Here is an 18,529-nt window from a genome sequence, read left to right as displayed (position 1 = left end):
GATTAATTCGAGACAATCAAGGAATCAGACAAGACGGGTCTACCGCTGTGGATGTTGGGTCTCAATGAGGAGCTTCTGCGGGCCGACATGAATCGGCTGCTCAATTTACTCTTCCACCAGGTTCCATTTTCTTTTTTTTAAAATTTAAAAAAAAAAATCTATTTCTTTCTCCAAATGTATTCGAAAATCTTTTCAAATTTGATCCATGTTTAATTAATTTATAAACTACTGCAGGGAGTGTTGGACGAGCAGTTCTTGCAGTTGCAACAGCTGCAAGATGAGTCTTCTCCCGACTTCGTGTACGAGGTGGTCAACATATATTTCCACGAGACGGAGAAGCTCTTGAGAAACCTCGGAGAGTTGTTGTACGTATCATCATTCATTCGTTCATTCATTCATTCATCAAAAGCTAGCTGTTTTTGTTTTTGTTTTTGACGTGGGAACCGCTTTGGTTAAACACCGAACTAACGCAATAGCCTGCAAACTATGCTAGTCACATAAACAAACTCTGTTTCTTGAAATTATATATATGGTCTTTTTTTGTGTGTGTTTTAGGATGGATAGGGAGTTGTTGGATTTCAAGAAAATGGGAACCCATTTGAATCAGCTGATGGGGAGCAGCTGCAGCATCGGTGCCAAAAGAGTCGGGAACGTGTGCGTCGCATTTCGGGCTATTTCCCAGCAAAACAGCAGGCCCGGATGCTTGAGGGCATTGGAGATTTTGGAACACGAGTACTGGTACCTGAAGAGCAAACTGCATGAACTGTTTCAAATCGAACAGCAGAGAATCCTGGCATCCGCCATCAGATACCCCCCCATGCAGCAGCAGCAGCCAAATAACCCTACAACTTGATCAGCAGAAAGTGTTGATGTAGATGGATCTTCCATGAAAGAATCAAGAAAAAAGATATGATCGATCGATCCCCATTAATTAGTTTACCAGCTAATTCTTTGAATGGGTCTTGATTTTTATGTTTGTTTTGCATCGTGGGATTCTGTACCAGAGATTCAAGAATCGAGGGATCGAATTGTAACATCAGAAAAATCTCGACTTTAATGCTTTTTCTCTGTTATATATATATATATGTTGGGAAAGAGTAGTGCATGTATGTGTAATACATATCAGTTGCGTCAGAGGTATTCTCAATCGGTGCTGTTGTTTTTAATGTGTGTCAAAACTATCAATCAGTAACGCCGGAAATCAGGGATCCCAACTTTATATTATATATCCATCAAAATCTCGTTTCAAAAAAAAAAAATGCATCAAAATCTACAATTATATATACTAGTTTGATTCGTGTGACAAATTATATGTACGAGTTTTTGTTTGCGTGTTTTTCGTGCATATGCAATTAGTTTTTTCAGGTTTTGTATATTTGTTATTTTGCAATTTCGATTTTTTATATTTTTATATTTTAATTTTAGTTTGCTATTTTCGTTTTTCTTTTGTTTCAATTTTAGTCTTTTTGCTGATGTGACGTTGATGTGGCACAAATACAGTGCTGGAGCTGGCGTGTATAATGTCACGTAAATATTTTCGAAAAAAAATTTCTAAAATTACCAGAAATTGAAATATGCTGAAATTGAAATATGAAAATATGAACGATCCACGTGGCAAAACGACAAACATATATATGACCAAAATTGCAGTTTTTATTTTTATTTTTTAACAATATAATTATTTTTGCTTTTTAAAAAGATGAAACATTAAAAGTAAGATTTTTAATAAATTTTTTATAGGTTATTTTTTAACAGTGTTATCTGTTATGAAAAATAATAAAGAGGCTAAAAATAGGAAAAGATATTTTGAGAACCAAAATTCTAACTATATGTTTAGACACTGATTTCATTATAAAGATAAAGTCAATTTTTTTGACTGCAGCATACCATGAATCCATGAAATGACGTGATGCGTCAGTATCGAAACTTATTTTGGTTCACATAATTTCGAATAGAAAACAAAAAAGGCTTTTAAACTCCTACATACACGAGTTCGTATCCTCGCATTATATTCAATGTTTCAATAATTTAGGTGGAGTTATTTATATATTTTTATATAGATCATATATATTTTAATCAATTTTAAATTTTTATATATTAACGTAAACTCGATCGAATACCTACTCCTTTTTAACTTTTATATTAATATATAAACTCACTCGAGAAACGTGACACAGAAATTAAGATAAGTGGTTGGTCGATACATTAATTGTTGCTTGCCACCCACTGAATATAGGAACGTTTTCGTAAAAGATGACATCAAATCATAATTAATTGGCAAACACTTGTATGCAACCGTTGCACGGGTCATATTCGTGTGACGGGTCTCTTATATGGGTTATCCATTAAAAAGTATTACATTTTATGTCAAAAGTATTACTTATTATTATAAATATGGATAGGGTTGACCCGTCTCACGAATGAGACCGTTGCACAAGAGTGTTACTCATAATTAATTTAAACTTTCACTTATTGATGATTATTTGAGATTATAGCCAAACTACTCCATCGAACCAATTTAGATTTGTATGTGTTTTCATGCAAATTTAAAAAGATAATAAAAATAAATTTCAAAAATTAAGTAATAAGAAATTTCTTATTCTTATTTTCTTATTCTACACGTATTCAAAAAGTGTTTTAATAGGGAAAAAATTATTGAAAGTAACTAATGTATTTGATGATAATGGTATATATTATATATATAGAATAATAGAAAAATTATATTAAATATGAAACAGCACGGGTCCTCATTTATCAATACATGCAGGGTTCACTAAAAAATAACGGACTCCACATTTATTGATAAATATGAACCGTTAGATATATGTGAAGACATATTTCGGACATATAAGAAAAAATAATATTTTGTTCATATTTAAAGTGAAGTTGATAATAAAAGGATAAATTCATATAGTGGCGTATCAAATCATATATAGCTAAAATGATTATTTTTACAGATATATAATGAAGTTGTCATGCATCTTAATGTCATAATTGTACAAAATGCGGTAGTCGTGTAACTAACATTTTTTAAAAGTTAGAGCTTAAATTTTTGTTGGCTATACATCTAGTAAATTAATATATTAACTTACTTCTTGTTATTAATTATGTTCAGATAACACTATGGAAAATTCACACTTAATTAACATTGCTTTTGTTACAAATTGGATATCATCCGAATACTACATAATTTATTAGATATTATCGTCGAAGTATTTAAAAAACAATCGTACGTGAATGTCTCAAAAACAAAATGGGACATGGTAGAAAAAAAAAACGCGACAAAGAATAAAATAATATCTTGCACCAATGAATATATATCATGTTACCAAAAAGATCAAATACTCAACACAATCACCAAATGAAGATTGAATATAACAAAAAAAATTATTTATACCTAAAAAAATACATGAAAAAGATTAAAAATGGTTAGAATCCAAAAAAGAAAAAACCACAATTTTCAAAAAAAAAAAAAATTAGTAACATAAAATATGCCATTGAATTGTCATTTTTATTTTCCGAATTATCTAATTTTATATCAAACGACTTAATTTCTTAATCTTCTAGTTATATATATTATACGTACAAAACTATATTCACAATGAACCCAATAATTAATATCTATCGTGAACCCAATAATTAGTATTCACAAACTAATTAATCATCAATTCCAAGATAGAAAACAAAAAAAAAAAAACCTAACATTAATATATATTATTATATAAAAAAAATATAATAAAATGAATCATATTCTTACAAAAAAAATACTCAATTCTGGTCCATTGTTACCATCTGGGCTGAGCATGTATAGAGTCTCGGAATCCTTGGATCCCACCACTCTCTCGAAATGAGCCCTCATGTAAGCCATCTCCCCGTCGGGCCCCTCCGCCTCCGACTTCCCCGGCAGCACCCCCGCCCCCATCGACACCGCCTTCAGCACCTCCATCACATGCAAGTCCTCCTCCGTCGCCTCCCTCTTCACGCCGTACCCTATCTTCTTCCCGTTGCAGAACATGGTCCACAGTGGCTCCTCCACCAGCTTCGTCTTGTCTTTTTCCGACCGCTTCTCGCACTCCAGCGCTATGCGAACCATGCCCAGGCTCATCTCCTTCTGCAGCACCTGCGTCTGCATGGCCAGCTCCAGCACCAGCGTGGGCAGGGTCCGTGGGTTCTCTTGAATCGAGAGGCTCACGCGGCCTTTCCGGTATCCGAAAAGGGTCCCCGTGACACGGGCTCCGGCGGTGGCGCCGCGTGTGTCCGGGAGGCGGCCGCCGGGGAGGGAAGGGAGTTTGCAGGCGGGGGCTATGATGGGGAAGGATCGGAATACGGAGCGGAAGACGCGGAATACTTTGACGGGCTTGGGTTTTTTCTTGGAAGAGGGTTGGAGGAGAGTCAATGCCTGATGCGGAGGAGGTGCGGCGGCGGAGGAGGAGGGCGAGGTGGGCGTGTGTGGCGGAGTTTGATCTCCCATGTCAAGGGACCTGAAGGAGGAGGAGGAGGAGGATCCCGATTACCATATGATGAGATGAATGGATAATTAATGTTTGTTGAGAAAATTAAGGATCAGTTGTTGGTTTTCTTGAATAAAATTTAGATATTAAATTTTTACGATTAGGGAAGAAAGAAAGATGAATGAAACTCGTTTAATTTCTTGATTTTTGCATGAAAGTCGGAGGATCCACAACTGATCAAGGTTATGAATATTACTAAATATAGGATATGTTTTTTTATGGCTTCATTTAATTTATTTCTGCATGCGCGATTTTTTAGTATGATTTCATAAGTCATAATAAACCATCCAAGAAATCAAGATCATCTCCTCATTTTCAGAAAAAAAAAAAAATTAAGAATATAGATTTATAAAAAAATATATTTTTGATGTCAAAAATATTATCTTTCATTGTGGATATCGGTCGAGTCGACTTATGTCACATATATAATTAAATTTTCAAGAAGTTCCCATCGATTATATAAGTTTAATTTGCTTTTTCATGACTATCAATATTACAATTTCATGACTTCGTTCATTTAGTTTTGCTACATGTATTGTTTTTTGTTCAAAAGTTTAATAAATAGTAAAAATATATAATTATAAATAAAGGTAAATCATTCCATAAATTATTACGAAATCTAGCCCAAAATGTTAAGTCGGAAATTAATAATCATACTTTAATTACTCTTAAGTATGCGATAACTACATTGACGAAATGCTATTTAAAAACTTGAGAACAATATAACCATTCGTCCAAAAATAAATAATAAGATTTATATAAAGCCCAAAAGCATTAATTAATGCATACAGAAATTATTAACGCACAAGAGAGACTTGTAGCTCAATAAGGTAGTGTTTGGTAGATCTTTAGGAAGCATTTCTTAACTTTTCGTTAACAAAATTTTAAATTTTTGTTAAAAAAAATTTGAGAAGTGCTTTCCAGAAGCTCTCCCAAACACTACCTAAGTCTCACATGTATGCCAATTGACTGAAACTCGAGTCGAGCCCTCTCCTCTCCTCTCCTCTCCTCTCCTCTCATTTATAATAATAATAAAAAAAAGTAATGCACACAACACAACTTTCAATTGAAACGAGCAAAAAATTAAAAGTTAGTGTACCAAAATCAAAATTTAAAAAGTTTATAGTCTAAAACCAAAAAAAGACAATTTAATAGAAAAAAAAAATTCATTTCCCAAAAACAATAATAATAATAAAAAAATATGATTCCTAGCATATGTGCAACTCCTTTCACATATACTAGTAATTACATTTTATATAAAACTAGCCACGAAGAACACGTATTGCGTTGTGTGAATCATAAGATATAAATATAATGTATTGTATATTTTAATAATTTTTTAAAATTTTAAAGTACTTGGTTTATCTTTTTTGTGTTAATTTTTTTCAAATCTATCAAAAATTTAGTTGTTGGGATGGATCGGAATTCAATTTCAAAAGAAAATTAATGAAAAGCGAGAGGATAAAGGAATGGATAAGAGAAAAAGGTGGGAAAAGTGGGCAAGATATATGGAGTTGGAGATAGTGTATAACAGTATAAAAAATTTGGGAAAAATTCGACACCAAACACCGAAAAAATTTGGGAAAAATTTATCATGAGTCATGAGACCAAAAACAGTTTGTATAGTCTCTCACACTTAATCAAATAGTAAAATATAATTTGATCGATACCTTAAAAAAATACAGTTCATTGTGTAATTTTGAGTTTTGGTCCATTAAATTTTCAAATTTTGGTTTGGGTCTTTTGCACATTAAAGTTGGTCTACTAAGGCAGTATTTGGGAGAATTTTTAAGAAGCATTTTTCAATTTTTTTTTAACAAAATTTCAAAATTTTGTTAAGGAAAAGTTGAAAAATGTTTCCTAGAAACTTAATTTTATTAAAGAAAAGCTGATAAGTACTTCCTAGAAGCTCTCTCAAACACTACCTAAACTAAAATTTTAAAACTTAATGGATAAAAAATCAAAATCGAAAAATCTAGTAGAGGAAAAAGAATTATTTTTCCTATTGAGATATAATTATCTCGCTTCTAAATTAAGTCTATATACATAATTTTTAAAAATATTACTTTTTTTAATGTTTTCACCTACTCTTTTTTTTAGTACAAGTACATCAGATATCAAATTACATCAAATTATAACACTAAAGAATGAAATTGTCCGCACAACCGACGAGACTTGAGCATGGATTCGAGACGTGTTTATCTCAAACAAAGAAAATAACTAAATCAACCTAAATAAATTAGAAAACTAACCTGCAGTTTTCACTTACAAAATTAGCATGTGTCAAATTTTTATTTGAGACTTTTCAATTTTATCCATATTTATAATTCAAAATAATTTATTTTAAATAAAAAATATTTTTTAACGAATAATCTAAATAAACGATCGTCTGACATGTGAGACCGTTTCATAAAACTTTTGTGTTTGTACTCATGTAAAATTACACATTTAATTTTGATAGGAGGACCGTACGTTTTTCATTCGATTTTTTTATTTTGAACAGTATATCAGTCCAATACTCAATTATTCATGTTTCTATTACTCTCACAACATATATAATTATTAGACATCAACAAATATCTTAAATAAGAAGGTTTTAATAAATAAAAACGTTCAAATTCTAGAAATTCTAAATATTTTTCACTTGAAAAAAAAAAAGAACAAGTTGACTAAATCAACCATGGTAATATAATTATATGAGCGCCATTGATTATAGTGCACAAGAATATATAATCACTTTCACTTTATTCGCATTCCTCTTAATTCCTTACGCTTTCAGCTCCAAGTTGATACAATTTTCCTGAAGTACTAAACTAATATCATGCCTTCGAGGAGCTGGAAGCGGCCAAGATCCAAGAAAATCACGAAGAACATTAATGAGTCGGCCATGGTGGAGCTCGGATATCATGTATACAAAGAAGAAACCCATCTCACTGTCAGGAAAACTTCATTCTTCTTCTCCGGAGATGGCTTCACTGCTTACGACTCCAAAGGCCAACTGGTTTTCAGGGTCGATTCTTACCGCCCTGATGCGGCGGAGGAAGTTGTTCTCATGGATGCCGCCGGCGGATGCATCCTCACTCTCCGCCGCAAGGTAATGTTGAAATACGAGAAAAATTGTTTTATGATATTGTATGTTTGTAATTTTGCGATTTTAATTTTTTATATTTTTAAATTTTAGTTTTAATTCGTTATTTTTATTTTTTTTGGTAATTTTAGTTTTTATTTTTTTTGACGTGATATTGACGTGACACCAATTCAGTGCTGATGTGGAGCTGACATGTATAGTGCTATGTAAGTATTTTCGAATAAAAATGACCAAAATTGTCAAAAACCTGAACATGTAGAAAAAAACTGAAATGTGAAAACGTATAGGACAAAAATCGCAAAGTGACAAATATACAAAACTAAATTTGCAATTTTTCCGTTGAAATATTGTCCCATATCGGTAGAATAAAATTCTTGAGAATCGATAAAGTTTTTGATAGCCTTTATTATAAATAAGGACAACTCTAAGTTTTAAAAGTGAGTTAAATTCAAGTTTTATTTTCTTAACGATGACTGTACTTGATGAATGATTAGGGACAAAGTTTTGGGAGCCCTTCTCATTTTCTTAACAGTAACTGTACTTGGATCGAAACTTGATGAATGATTTGTACGTACGCAAACGCCTTGTTAATTAATTAATTTCACCTGTTTTCTAGAGGCCGAGTTTGCATCAGAGGTGGGAAGGTTTCGCCGGCGAGAGGACCGAGGGGCAGGATCCACTCTTCAGCGTCCGCAGATCCTCGTTGATCGGACGGTCGGCGATCACCGTCGAGGTGTACATCAATGGAGGCGAGGAGTACCAGATAGAGGGTTCCTTCGCCCGCCGGAGCTGCACCATTTTCAATGCGGAGAAGGAAGCGGTGGCCAAGATCCGCCGCAAGGTGGATGCCTCCACCAATGTTGTGCTGGGGAAGGACGTTTTCTTGCTTTCGTCGAAGCCGGGATTCGGCGGCGCGTTTGCAATGGCGCTGGTTTTGGTGCTGGATCAGATCGACGGCGAATACGCCGCCGGGGATGGGAATCGGGCGTACACTGTACATGGACGCCGCCAATAAGGATTAATTAAAATCTTTGTTGTTAGATTATATTATTTTGGTGCATCTTTAATTAATTCCCACCTTTTTTATATATATAAATTCCACTTTTAGGTAAACTAAACGTAATAAAATATAATTATTAATAACTAGTACCTGCGACACACATTCATAAAATATTTTTAAAAAATATTTATTGGAGTTTAATTTATAAAACAAGAAAATCGGATTCCAACGTGGTGGTTCATGCAATGCTTTCAACTCGGACGGATCGTAGCGAGTGTGGAACAATATAGCAAAATGTTGTTCTTATCTTTCAAGAGAACAAACTTATAAAGTTCAATTTGAAAAGAGAGTCGAAGAGAAGCGAATAAAATTGCTCATTTATTTGTTCATGCGGTCAATTCTCCTGCTAGTGCTTGTGTTTTTTATGATGCTCTTAATTTCATCCTTGATACATTAATTTTTTATTGTAATAAGTCCACTTTAGTTGAATGAAATTTCTGTATTTGAGCTAAAAAAAACAAGAAAATCGATTGTGATTTTTTATGGAATTTTTTTCTGTATTGGATGAATTTGGTAGATTGTGGTAATTAGAAAAAAAAATAAAAATTTATTTGTAAAAAAATTAAATTAAAGATAATTTGGGAATATTGAAAAAGATATCACCAAAAGTTAGTTATATATATTGATGGTTTTTATTTTAATAATAATGTAGATTTATGTTTTAAATCATATGCACAGCTGATAAAATATACATTCGAAATATATTATATTTAAAAACAAGTCCATTTTAATAATAAAAGAAAAATATAATATTAATGACAATCCCGATTTCCACTAGTTAAGTTTTGTGATAGTAATTAAATACAACCAACATGTGGTTCATAATCTTGCATACTTGCCCACTTTCTTTTAGATTTTTCTTAAAAGATCATAATTATAATACTTTGACTCCAAGATTATGATTTATGATATAATATAATGTATGTAAGTTAAAATTAAAATAATAAAGTGAATAGGCGCATAGGTAGGATCTAGTGTGAGATTTGAGATACAAATGCCGACGTGGAAATCGCAATCGACCTTGCACCCACCCTAAAAGTTTATGCCGACCATCTTCCCATGACATATCCTTATATTCAATGCAATTATATATTAATTAGATATTTTTTTAATGATTAGGATGTGCTTTAATAATAATAGGGGTGTTCATCGGTCAGTTGGATTTTAATTTGTCTAATTTCGGTTCGATTTTTCGGTTTTTGATTTATGAAAATATAATCTGAAGTCAAACCTTTCTACTTCGATTCGGTTTGGTTCGTTTTTTGTACTATAATAGACCGATTTATACGATTCGATTTGGTCGGTTTGATCATTAATAATATATAATACAATAAAAAAAACATAAATTTCATCTAACATATAATTTAAATACCCCAACACACAACTTAAAGTTATATTCATGTAGTGAAAAAACAAAAAAATAACAAACAATACAAAGACAAACATCCAACCATAATCTTATAATATTTTCAAAAAAATAAAATAAATTTTGAGATGATTATTTCGATTTTGATATAATTATTAAAATTAATAATATAAATATATTGTAAAATGTAATATGTTTTTTTTTATATGATTTCTTAGTAAAAATTTAAAAATAAATTTTAAATGACTTACATAAACAACAATCAACTAAAAATTATTTAAAATGATTATTCATTCACTAAATAGTAAATAAAATCTCATAACATATATAATATAAATAAAAAATATAAATAAAAATTTTAATTTCATTCAATTTCGATTTTTTCAGTCGATTCGGTTTTGATATATATAATCCAAAATCGAACCAAATAAACTTCAGTTTTAATATTTATATTTGAATTAGAAAATACGGTTTTCGGTTCGGTTTGATCTTTGATTTTTCCGATTTGGATTTCGATTTTTTCGGTTTATTCGAAATGTGAACACCCCTAAATAACAATGTACAACATGAATTTTTAGTTCTTAACATTTCAAATAAGAGATTTACAAAATAAAATGAAACACAGATGTTCCACAAATAAAAAAAAACAATTACTTTTAGAGCTCGATACCAATTACCAAGTGTTAGATATATATTGTTAGGAATCAACTAGAACAATTCGATATTCCGAGAAAGTTAACCAGACAAACACACAGAGCAACAACAAAAACACAATCCCAATGATGAACCACACAATACATGTAGTAGCCCGATTCCATTTTACAAGATTAAGTGATTTTAAACATGTTAGAAAATGACATATAATTTTAAAAGTGTCAAAACATGTTTAAAGAGTCCTTATTTGGTAAAAATAAGTGAAAAATCAGATCCGGAACGTCCGAAAATGGTAGGGTAGGTCCCGGGGGTCCAAAAATGAGTTCAGAAGGACCAAAACAGCTCGGAGCACCAGGACCACTTCAGGCCCTCCAAACCCGAGTTCGGACCGTCCGAACTCAGCAGAGCCCAGATGTCAAAAAGGCTCGGACAAGTGGCAGTTCGAACCGTCCGAACTCCGCTTATAAATAGGGGTCCTAATTTCTCATTTTGAAGTGCAATTTTTTCTTTCCTCTCCCGGTAATCGCACTATTTAAGGGCTCCAGGACTTTTTCTTTAAGAGTTGGAGTAGAAAATAGTATATTTTTATAGCGGACAGTGTCCGCAGTAGCAGCCAGGCGGTAGAGCTCTGGCGAGGCGTCCAGGAGTCGTAGCTAGGCTATGCCCAGGCTCTGGGGCATGCGTCATCAGCGGGCTGACGACGGACGAAGGTATGACTTTGGTTCCCTATAGTAAATAGGGAGTAGACTATAGTTTAATTAAGGCTTTTAGAGCCTAGTAGGTGATGTTTGGCATGCTAGGTAATGCATGGGTTATTTTTGTTGTAGTGTTGCATGGTAGGATTGGACCTATATGGGAGCTTCTAGGATCTGCCTTAGTAAGATACAGAAGTATTATTCGAGATATCCAGATTGAGTATGCATGTATTATGTGTTTGCATGGATTATGTGATTGCATGTTTTATATGCCTTTATATATAGCATGTCACGACTGTAGATGGTTGGACACAGAGACACGTGTTAGGTCGCCAAAATCAGTTGGACACGGATCTCGTGTTAGGTCATTGATATTCAGTTGGATACGTGTACTTGTGTTAGGTCACCATCAGGGCTTCTGAGTATGTTGGTCACCTCCTGTAGCGACGGCTCAGCGTGACACATACCAAGACCTAAGTTTGTTCTTGATCAGATATTCTTGACCTCGTGTCTTGGTACACAGTTCACTTGCATACATGCACATATAATACTGTATACTCATACTCTCGTACTGAGCTTATCATGCTCACGTCCCGAACTTTGTTGTATCTGGACACCCTATTCCATGGGGCAGGTCTGCAGCTGGATGAGGCGGGTGGTCCAGGAGAGCTTAGGCGATGGAGGACCAGCAGGGTTATTGTCTAGGCTTTTGTCTCTGATACATTTGGGCATTCGATTTGGTTGTATCTTTATTTAGGGATTTATTTATGCTTTTTCGCTGTTAATTCTGATGATATATTATTTAAGTTAAATGCATGCTTAAGCTTTTGATTAGTAGGTGATCACGGCGCGGGTCACTACAATACAGATCAAACAACAACGCACGCGAAAGCAAATAAACAACACAAGTATTTACGTGGTTCGGAAAAAAATTTGTCTACGTTCACGGGAGAGCAACACAAAACTTTTATTAATCACGAACAGAAGAAATCCAAGCTCAAAACCATAGCTTATTATAGAACCAGACCAGACAAAAACTCTAACGTTAGGTACAAACACAATTCAAGTTTTTTATCCTTGAATTTTTCCCGTCACAATCTGCGTCCCAGTTCTCTCCTCTGAATTCTCTCTTTTCTTCTCTCTCAAATATTTTCTGGAGGTTGAAGAATTTGATTTTCTATTATATTAGTTACGGTCAGCTTCCATCCGCTTATATAAAAAATTACATCGACTTTCTTATTGGGCTTTAGGTCAACAACTTCCTTAGGCCCAATCTTAAAGTCAACATGGTCCAACCCGATAAGTCTTCTCACATCAGTCTGATCTGATGTGGAATTTGCTGTCAACCGTCTGCCTCAATTCATGCACTCTCCTTCGAAACATCATTGGGGCGCTGTGAAACGCTTACTTCGCATATACCACATTTATTGATAAATGTCCACCGTTAGATCTAACTCAAGGCAGTGCCTGTATAGGTAGTATCTAACTTACCACCATCTTCCCATGTCATATCCTTATATTCAATGCAATTATATACTCCCTCCGTCCCAATTATAATGTTCACGTTTTTTTTTGTCCCAAATATATAGTCATATACCATATTTAGTAATATTTATTTACATTTTTTTACTAATATACCCCTATTAACTACACCTTGAAAATTGTGCAATCATTTTTTAATACATTAAATAGGGATAAAATAGGAAGTTTATATAAAATTTGCTTTTCCAATAAAGTTTTCTTAATCTGTGTGAAAAACAAAACAAGACAATGTAATCGGAACGGAGGGAGTATTAATTAGATATTTTTTAATGATTAGGATGTGCATTAATAACAATAGGGGTGTTCATCGGTCAGTTGGGTTTTAATTTGTCTAATTTTGGTTCGGTTTTACGGTTTACAATTTATGAAAAATATAATCTGAAGTCAAACCTTTCTACTTCGGTTCGGTTAAGTTTTTGTACTATAATGAACCGGTTTATATGGTTCGGTTTGGTCGGTTTGATCATTAATAATACATAATACAATAAAAGAAACATAAATTTCATCCAACATGTAATTTAAATACCCCAACACACAACTTAAAGTTATATTCATATAGTGAAAAAACAAAAAAATAACAAACAATACAAGGACAAACATCCAACCATAATCTTATAATATTTTCAAAAAAACAAAATAAATTTTGAGACGATTATTTCGATTTTGATACAATTATTAAAATTAATAATATAAATATATTGTAAAATTAATATAATATGTTTTTTTTATATGATTTCTTAGTAAAAAATTTAAAAATAAAGTTTAAATGACTTACATAAACAACAATCAACTAAAAATTATTCAAAATGATTATTCATTTACTAAATAGTAAATATCATCTTATAACATATATAATATAAATAAAAAATATAAATAAAATTTTTAATTTAATTCAATTTCAATTTTTTCGGTCGATTCGGTTTTGACATATATAATCCAAAATCGAACCAAATAAATTTTGATTTTAATATTTATATCCGAAATACAAAATATGGTTTTTGGTTCGGTTCAGTCTTTGATTTTTCCGGTTTGAATTTCCGATTTTTTCGATTTATCCGAAATATGAACACCCCTAAATAACAATGTACAACATGAATTTTTAGTTCTTAAAATTTCAAATAAGAGATTTACAGAATAAAATGAAACACAGATGTTCCACAAATAAAAAAAATAATTACTTTTAGAGCTCAATACCAATTACCAGAACAAATCGATATTCCGAGAAAGTTAACCAGACAAACACACAGAGCAACAACAAGAACACAATCCCAACGATGAACCACACAACACAGATCAAACAATAACGCACGCGAAAGCAAATAAATAACACAAGTATTTACGTGGTTCGGCAAGAAATTTGCCTACGTTTACGGGAGAGCAACACAACACTTATATTAATCACGAACAGAAGAAATCCAAGCTCAAAACCAAAGCTTATTATAGAACCAGACCAGACAAAAACTCTAACGCTAGGTACAGACACAATTCAAGTTTTTTATCCTTAAATTCTTCCCGTCACAATCTGCGTCCCAATTCTCTCCTCTGAATTCTCTCTTTTCTTCTCTCTCAAATATTTTCTGGAGGTTAAAGAATTTGATTTTCTATTATATTAGTTACGGCCAGCTTCCATCCGCTTATATAAAAAATTACATCGACTTTTTTATTGGGCTTTAGGTCAAAAACTTCCTTAGGCCCAATCTTAAAGTCAACATGGTCCAACCCAATAAGTCTTCTCACATCAGTCTGATCTGCTCTTGTACTTCGATCTGCCTTCAAGCTTACAGCTTCACGGACACTTCATCTGACCATGAACTCATCTAATCGCTGAACTCATCTGATATATACTATTCGATCTGATATTTCCCAGTCGAGCTGATAGAAGCACATTCAACATATATATTTTGGATCAATATATATACATGAGTTTTGATCTCTTTGTTAACTATCCTCGACAATTACCTTAGTACCGACTGACGTGAAATTTACTTATTGGATGTCACGTCAATCGGTGTTCATGTAAGTGCTAACCACATAACAAAACTCTCGTATATATTGCATGAAACTTTTAATCAAATGAATACTTGTACTACATCTAAAAAATCACGTATTCCAAATCTACCTCATAAAAATTTAATCTTCCCCGCTATTAGATTTGATTGTTGTGATATGGCTCTTGTCTAATAGTAAATGTCCTTTTATATGGACTTTCTCAAATATGGATTTATATTTTTTCATGGGCCGTAAACCCAACCCATAAAAATTTACAAAATAAACAATTAGAGGTGGAGCAATGATCGTGATTCAGTGTAGACAATAATATAATATAATTAATAAATAAAAAAAAGCACTAGTTAATCGACAAACAGAAATAATGTGTTTTTAGATTCAAATACAAGTTACAGACAACCAAAAACATCTGTTAATTGATGAGAAAACACATGAAAACTGACTAATTATATATAGGACGTGCAGATCCCACAATTAAAAAAAATTAATAGAGAAAATATTTTTTGCACTCGAAAAAAAAGCATGAATATATTCTGATAGCAAAAAAGACACAAATTTTAAATTTTAATCCTAAAATTTGGGTCTAAAAATTATTTAAAATATTTTTTTGTCCAAGGTAGACAGCTAGGCCTTTAATAATAGCAGGTAAAAATTAAAAAAAAAAAATTAGGTCCAAAAATTATAATATTATTTATATTTGTTGGTTTTTCGGCCAGATGCTAGCTCCGTATATCATTTATATGATTATTATCCTAATTTTCAATTCAATGATTTTTCACGTCAATTCTACAACATTAATGGTTCATGGATCATTAGAATTTAGATCTATGATTGGAGTTGGACAATAGACTAACTATAGGATCTCATTAACCTCATTTGTATTTACATTTTATTTAAGTCAAGTGAAGCCCAATTTTTGGGATGTTTGTTTCTTTGTAATTTTTTTTTTTTTTGAGAGATGTTTCTAATTTGTAAAATATTAATGTCACGAATATTGTTCATTTTTCGATGTCGCCTTATTTTTTTCGATAAAATGTTATTACACAAAGAAAAAAAATAAGTTTATTGATCACATGTCATCATCATCACTATAGCACAAAGTCACGCAACATTAACTAATGCATTTAATCAAATTGAAAACGTATCTATGGAAAAGTAAACAACAAAGAAAAACCCCTCGATCGTAGATCTCCCAAGTCCAATTAGAGAATCAACGCCGCGCCAATGGGCAACAACAAAACAAGGAGGAAACCAGAAACCAGCGAAGATGAGGCTGAATCGGGTGGCGGAGGTGGCGCAGCAGCGGGGCCACCACCAGGAGTGGATGAGGAGGAGGCTCTCACCGTGATGGCAAGTTTCTGTCCCGCCACGCAGTGGCTGCCGAACGTGCAAATGTAGTAATGGTCGCCGGGGGTGGCGAGAGTGACGTTAGCCGGTCCGGTGGTTATTACACTGCCGATGACATTGTCGTCGTTGCATGCATCGTACGAGGCTTTGGTTACCCGTGCCAAATCATGTTGGTTGGTCTCGAAGTTAAAAACTGAGGAAAAAAGGTAACATACGAGAAATTAAGATTATATATTTGATTTTGTCACGTTGTACTAATATATATATATATCATAGATAAAATTTCATGCGTACCGAGTATGTCCCCGACGGAAAATGTTTTTCCAGAAGTCCAATTAGCGTACGAGAGAGAACTGTTTGGTGGTATTTCCCAACATATGTCGCCACCAACCGTGTGCACGGTTTGTGCCGCCGAACAATGCAGCACCACCGCGAAAACGACACTGAAAACAACCAAGAACGTCGAAACTCTGGCCATAATACTATATGTGTGTGTGTGTGTCTCTGATTCTTTGAAATATTAAATAGATATTGCTAGCTAGATGATTAATTCTTGGATGGGAAATTATGGGAGTTGCAAAGTGATATATATACTGAAGTGCTGTTGAAATAATCCTCGGATTTATTTGCGGAATTGGTGAGGTGTTGCCGTATTGGGCTACAAATTTTGTAACCCCACAAGCAATTAATGATTCAAGAAAGTTCAAAATGTGGACTGAATCACGTACGATTACGGGCAAATCAACTCAGGGACTTGGCTTCTTTGGGAGCTTGACTATATTAAGTACTCATTAAAGAATAGTTGAGATTTCAACGGAGTAATTAAATTAATCAAGACTTTTGATTCATATGAAATTTTTAACAAATTAATGAATAAATTAATCACATATAATTCTTTGGCAATATATATCTATTACTTTTTTGTTACAAAATCAACATAGTAGTTTTACATGATTATTCCAATCTTTTTGGTACTCTTTTGTGAAGTATTGATTAATTCACATTATAATTAGGGGTCCATTGGAAAAAAAATGTGTGCGTAAAATTTACGTGAAAATTGTTTTCAAAGAATTAGGAGTCGTTAGTCGTTACTGCTCGTCTTGTGTCCACACAGAATTTTGAGTTACCAACATAGACTTTAATCGAATGCCCGTGTATTTTGGAGGCCTCATGCTTCCATATTTGGAGTCAACTCGTTTTCTTTGGATCCCAAAGAAAAAAAAAATTTAAATCGCCAATGTATAGATTCGTGGAATAAACAAATGTTAGTTTTTTTTATTAAGATAAGATTAATTAGAGTTAACCTATAATAATTTAATAATAACGAAGTATTGGGACAGTACATAGACTCGATATTCGAACGTATAATCCAAAAAGAATAAAATGAAGGCAAGCAAAAAATTATACAAATTCAGTAATTTCACACATAAATCTTCCATAACCCAATCACAAATTATTTTTGTTCCCTTTCGCTTCGGTATCGAAAATAATTTCATTATATTTTTATGGTAAAATTGTAATAGTCTTATTTTTTTATATATACGTTTTTTTCTTTGTCAAATTTCAATAATTATTGTCCCCAATATAATTTATCACTATCTTTGTTATTTTTGTAGTTTTAGAATTTTTATGATGTATCACTGATACGGCACCTTTGCGGAGCCTACATGGCTCCGGCGTGGTCCTGATGTATGCACTTACTAGTATATATAAATAGTATTTCCAATGAAAAAATAGTGAACTTTACGTATATTATTGATAAATCTTAACATTTATATTTTTTTAGATTTTTTTGGGATAGTACGTAGTATTCATACAGATACCCTTATGAAATAAAATTAAGCAAAAAGGTAATGAAATAAATTAATTTGAATGAAATAAATGAATTAGTCAAATTATTTGAATTAAAGAAATGAATTGATAAAATTAAAGTCCCCTTAATTATATCACTTATTTTAACCCATTGTAGACCCCAAAAAAAAAATGAAAAAAAGGTCCTTGTGTATGTTTTATAAACGGGTGGAAACTAATAGTGTACAAACATCGTGCTAAATCCAATGATCTTATTTTAAATTGATTACAATAAATCTAATCTTGTGCGAGCGTGAACTCAATCCATTGTATAGATACATGCAAATGTAAATATGCAAGGGCTCTCGAAAATTTCAAGGGGCTTCATATCAGATGGCAATAGAACAAATTTTGTTCGTTTTTCCGTGTCACGTTTTTTAAAGCGGAATAATAATAAGTTTATTGATC

At 32.6% G+C, this 18,529-nt stretch overlaps 4 protein-coding genes across 4 annotated transcripts; 2 read left to right on the top strand and 2 right to left on the bottom strand.

The window, feature by feature from the left end:
- The first annotated feature begins 21 nt into the window (after positions 1–21).
- Positions 22–853, top strand: LOC140862006 (pseudo histidine-containing phosphotransfer protein 6). The gene is made up of 3 exons (XM_073265010.1): positions 22–120; positions 235–365; positions 556–853. The coding sequence occupies exons 1-3, from the start codon at positions 52–54 to the stop codon at positions 851–853; spliced, it is 498 nt and encodes a 165-aa protein (XP_073121111.1). The 5' UTR covers positions 22–51.
- A 2,759-nt stretch (positions 854–3,612) lies between these two features.
- Positions 3,613–4,558, bottom strand: LOC140867100 (protein MIZU-KUSSEI 1). The gene has a single exon (XM_073272179.1). It carries the CDS (start codon positions 4,469–4,471, stop codon positions 3,746–3,748), a length of 726 nt encoding a protein of 241 aa, XP_073128280.1. The 5' UTR covers positions 4,472–4,558; the 3' UTR covers positions 3,613–3,745.
- A 2,718-nt stretch (positions 4,559–7,276) lies between these two features.
- On the top strand, positions 7,277–8,685 carry LOC140866927 (protein LURP-one-related 12-like). Its single transcript, XM_073271989.1, has 2 exons — positions 7,277–7,605; positions 8,216–8,685. Exons 1-2 carry the CDS (start codon positions 7,333–7,335, stop codon positions 8,612–8,614), a joined length of 672 nt encoding a protein of 223 aa, XP_073128090.1. The 5' UTR covers positions 7,277–7,332; the 3' UTR covers positions 8,615–8,685.
- Positions 8,686–16,004: 7,319 nt separating this feature from the next.
- On the bottom strand, positions 16,005–16,808 carry LOC140867395 (umecyanin-like). Its single transcript, XM_073272464.1, has 2 exons — positions 16,565–16,808; positions 16,005–16,463 (listed from the first exon to the last, which is right to left on the bottom strand). Exons 1-2 carry the CDS (start codon positions 16,746–16,748, stop codon positions 16,126–16,128), a joined length of 522 nt encoding a protein of 173 aa, XP_073128565.1. The 5' UTR covers positions 16,749–16,808; the 3' UTR covers positions 16,005–16,125.
- Between the last annotated feature and the right edge of the window lie 1,721 nt (positions 16,809–18,529).

Source organism: Henckelia pumila, chromosome 4, assembly GCF_033568475.1.
Source record: "Henckelia pumila isolate YLH828 chromosome 4, ASM3356847v2, whole genome shotgun sequence".
Taxonomy (NCBI): domain Eukaryota; kingdom Viridiplantae; phylum Streptophyta; class Magnoliopsida; order Lamiales; family Gesneriaceae; genus Henckelia; species Henckelia pumila.
The sequence above is the reverse complement of the archived record's forward strand: the minus strand, read 5'-3'. Positions and strand labels throughout refer to the sequence as shown.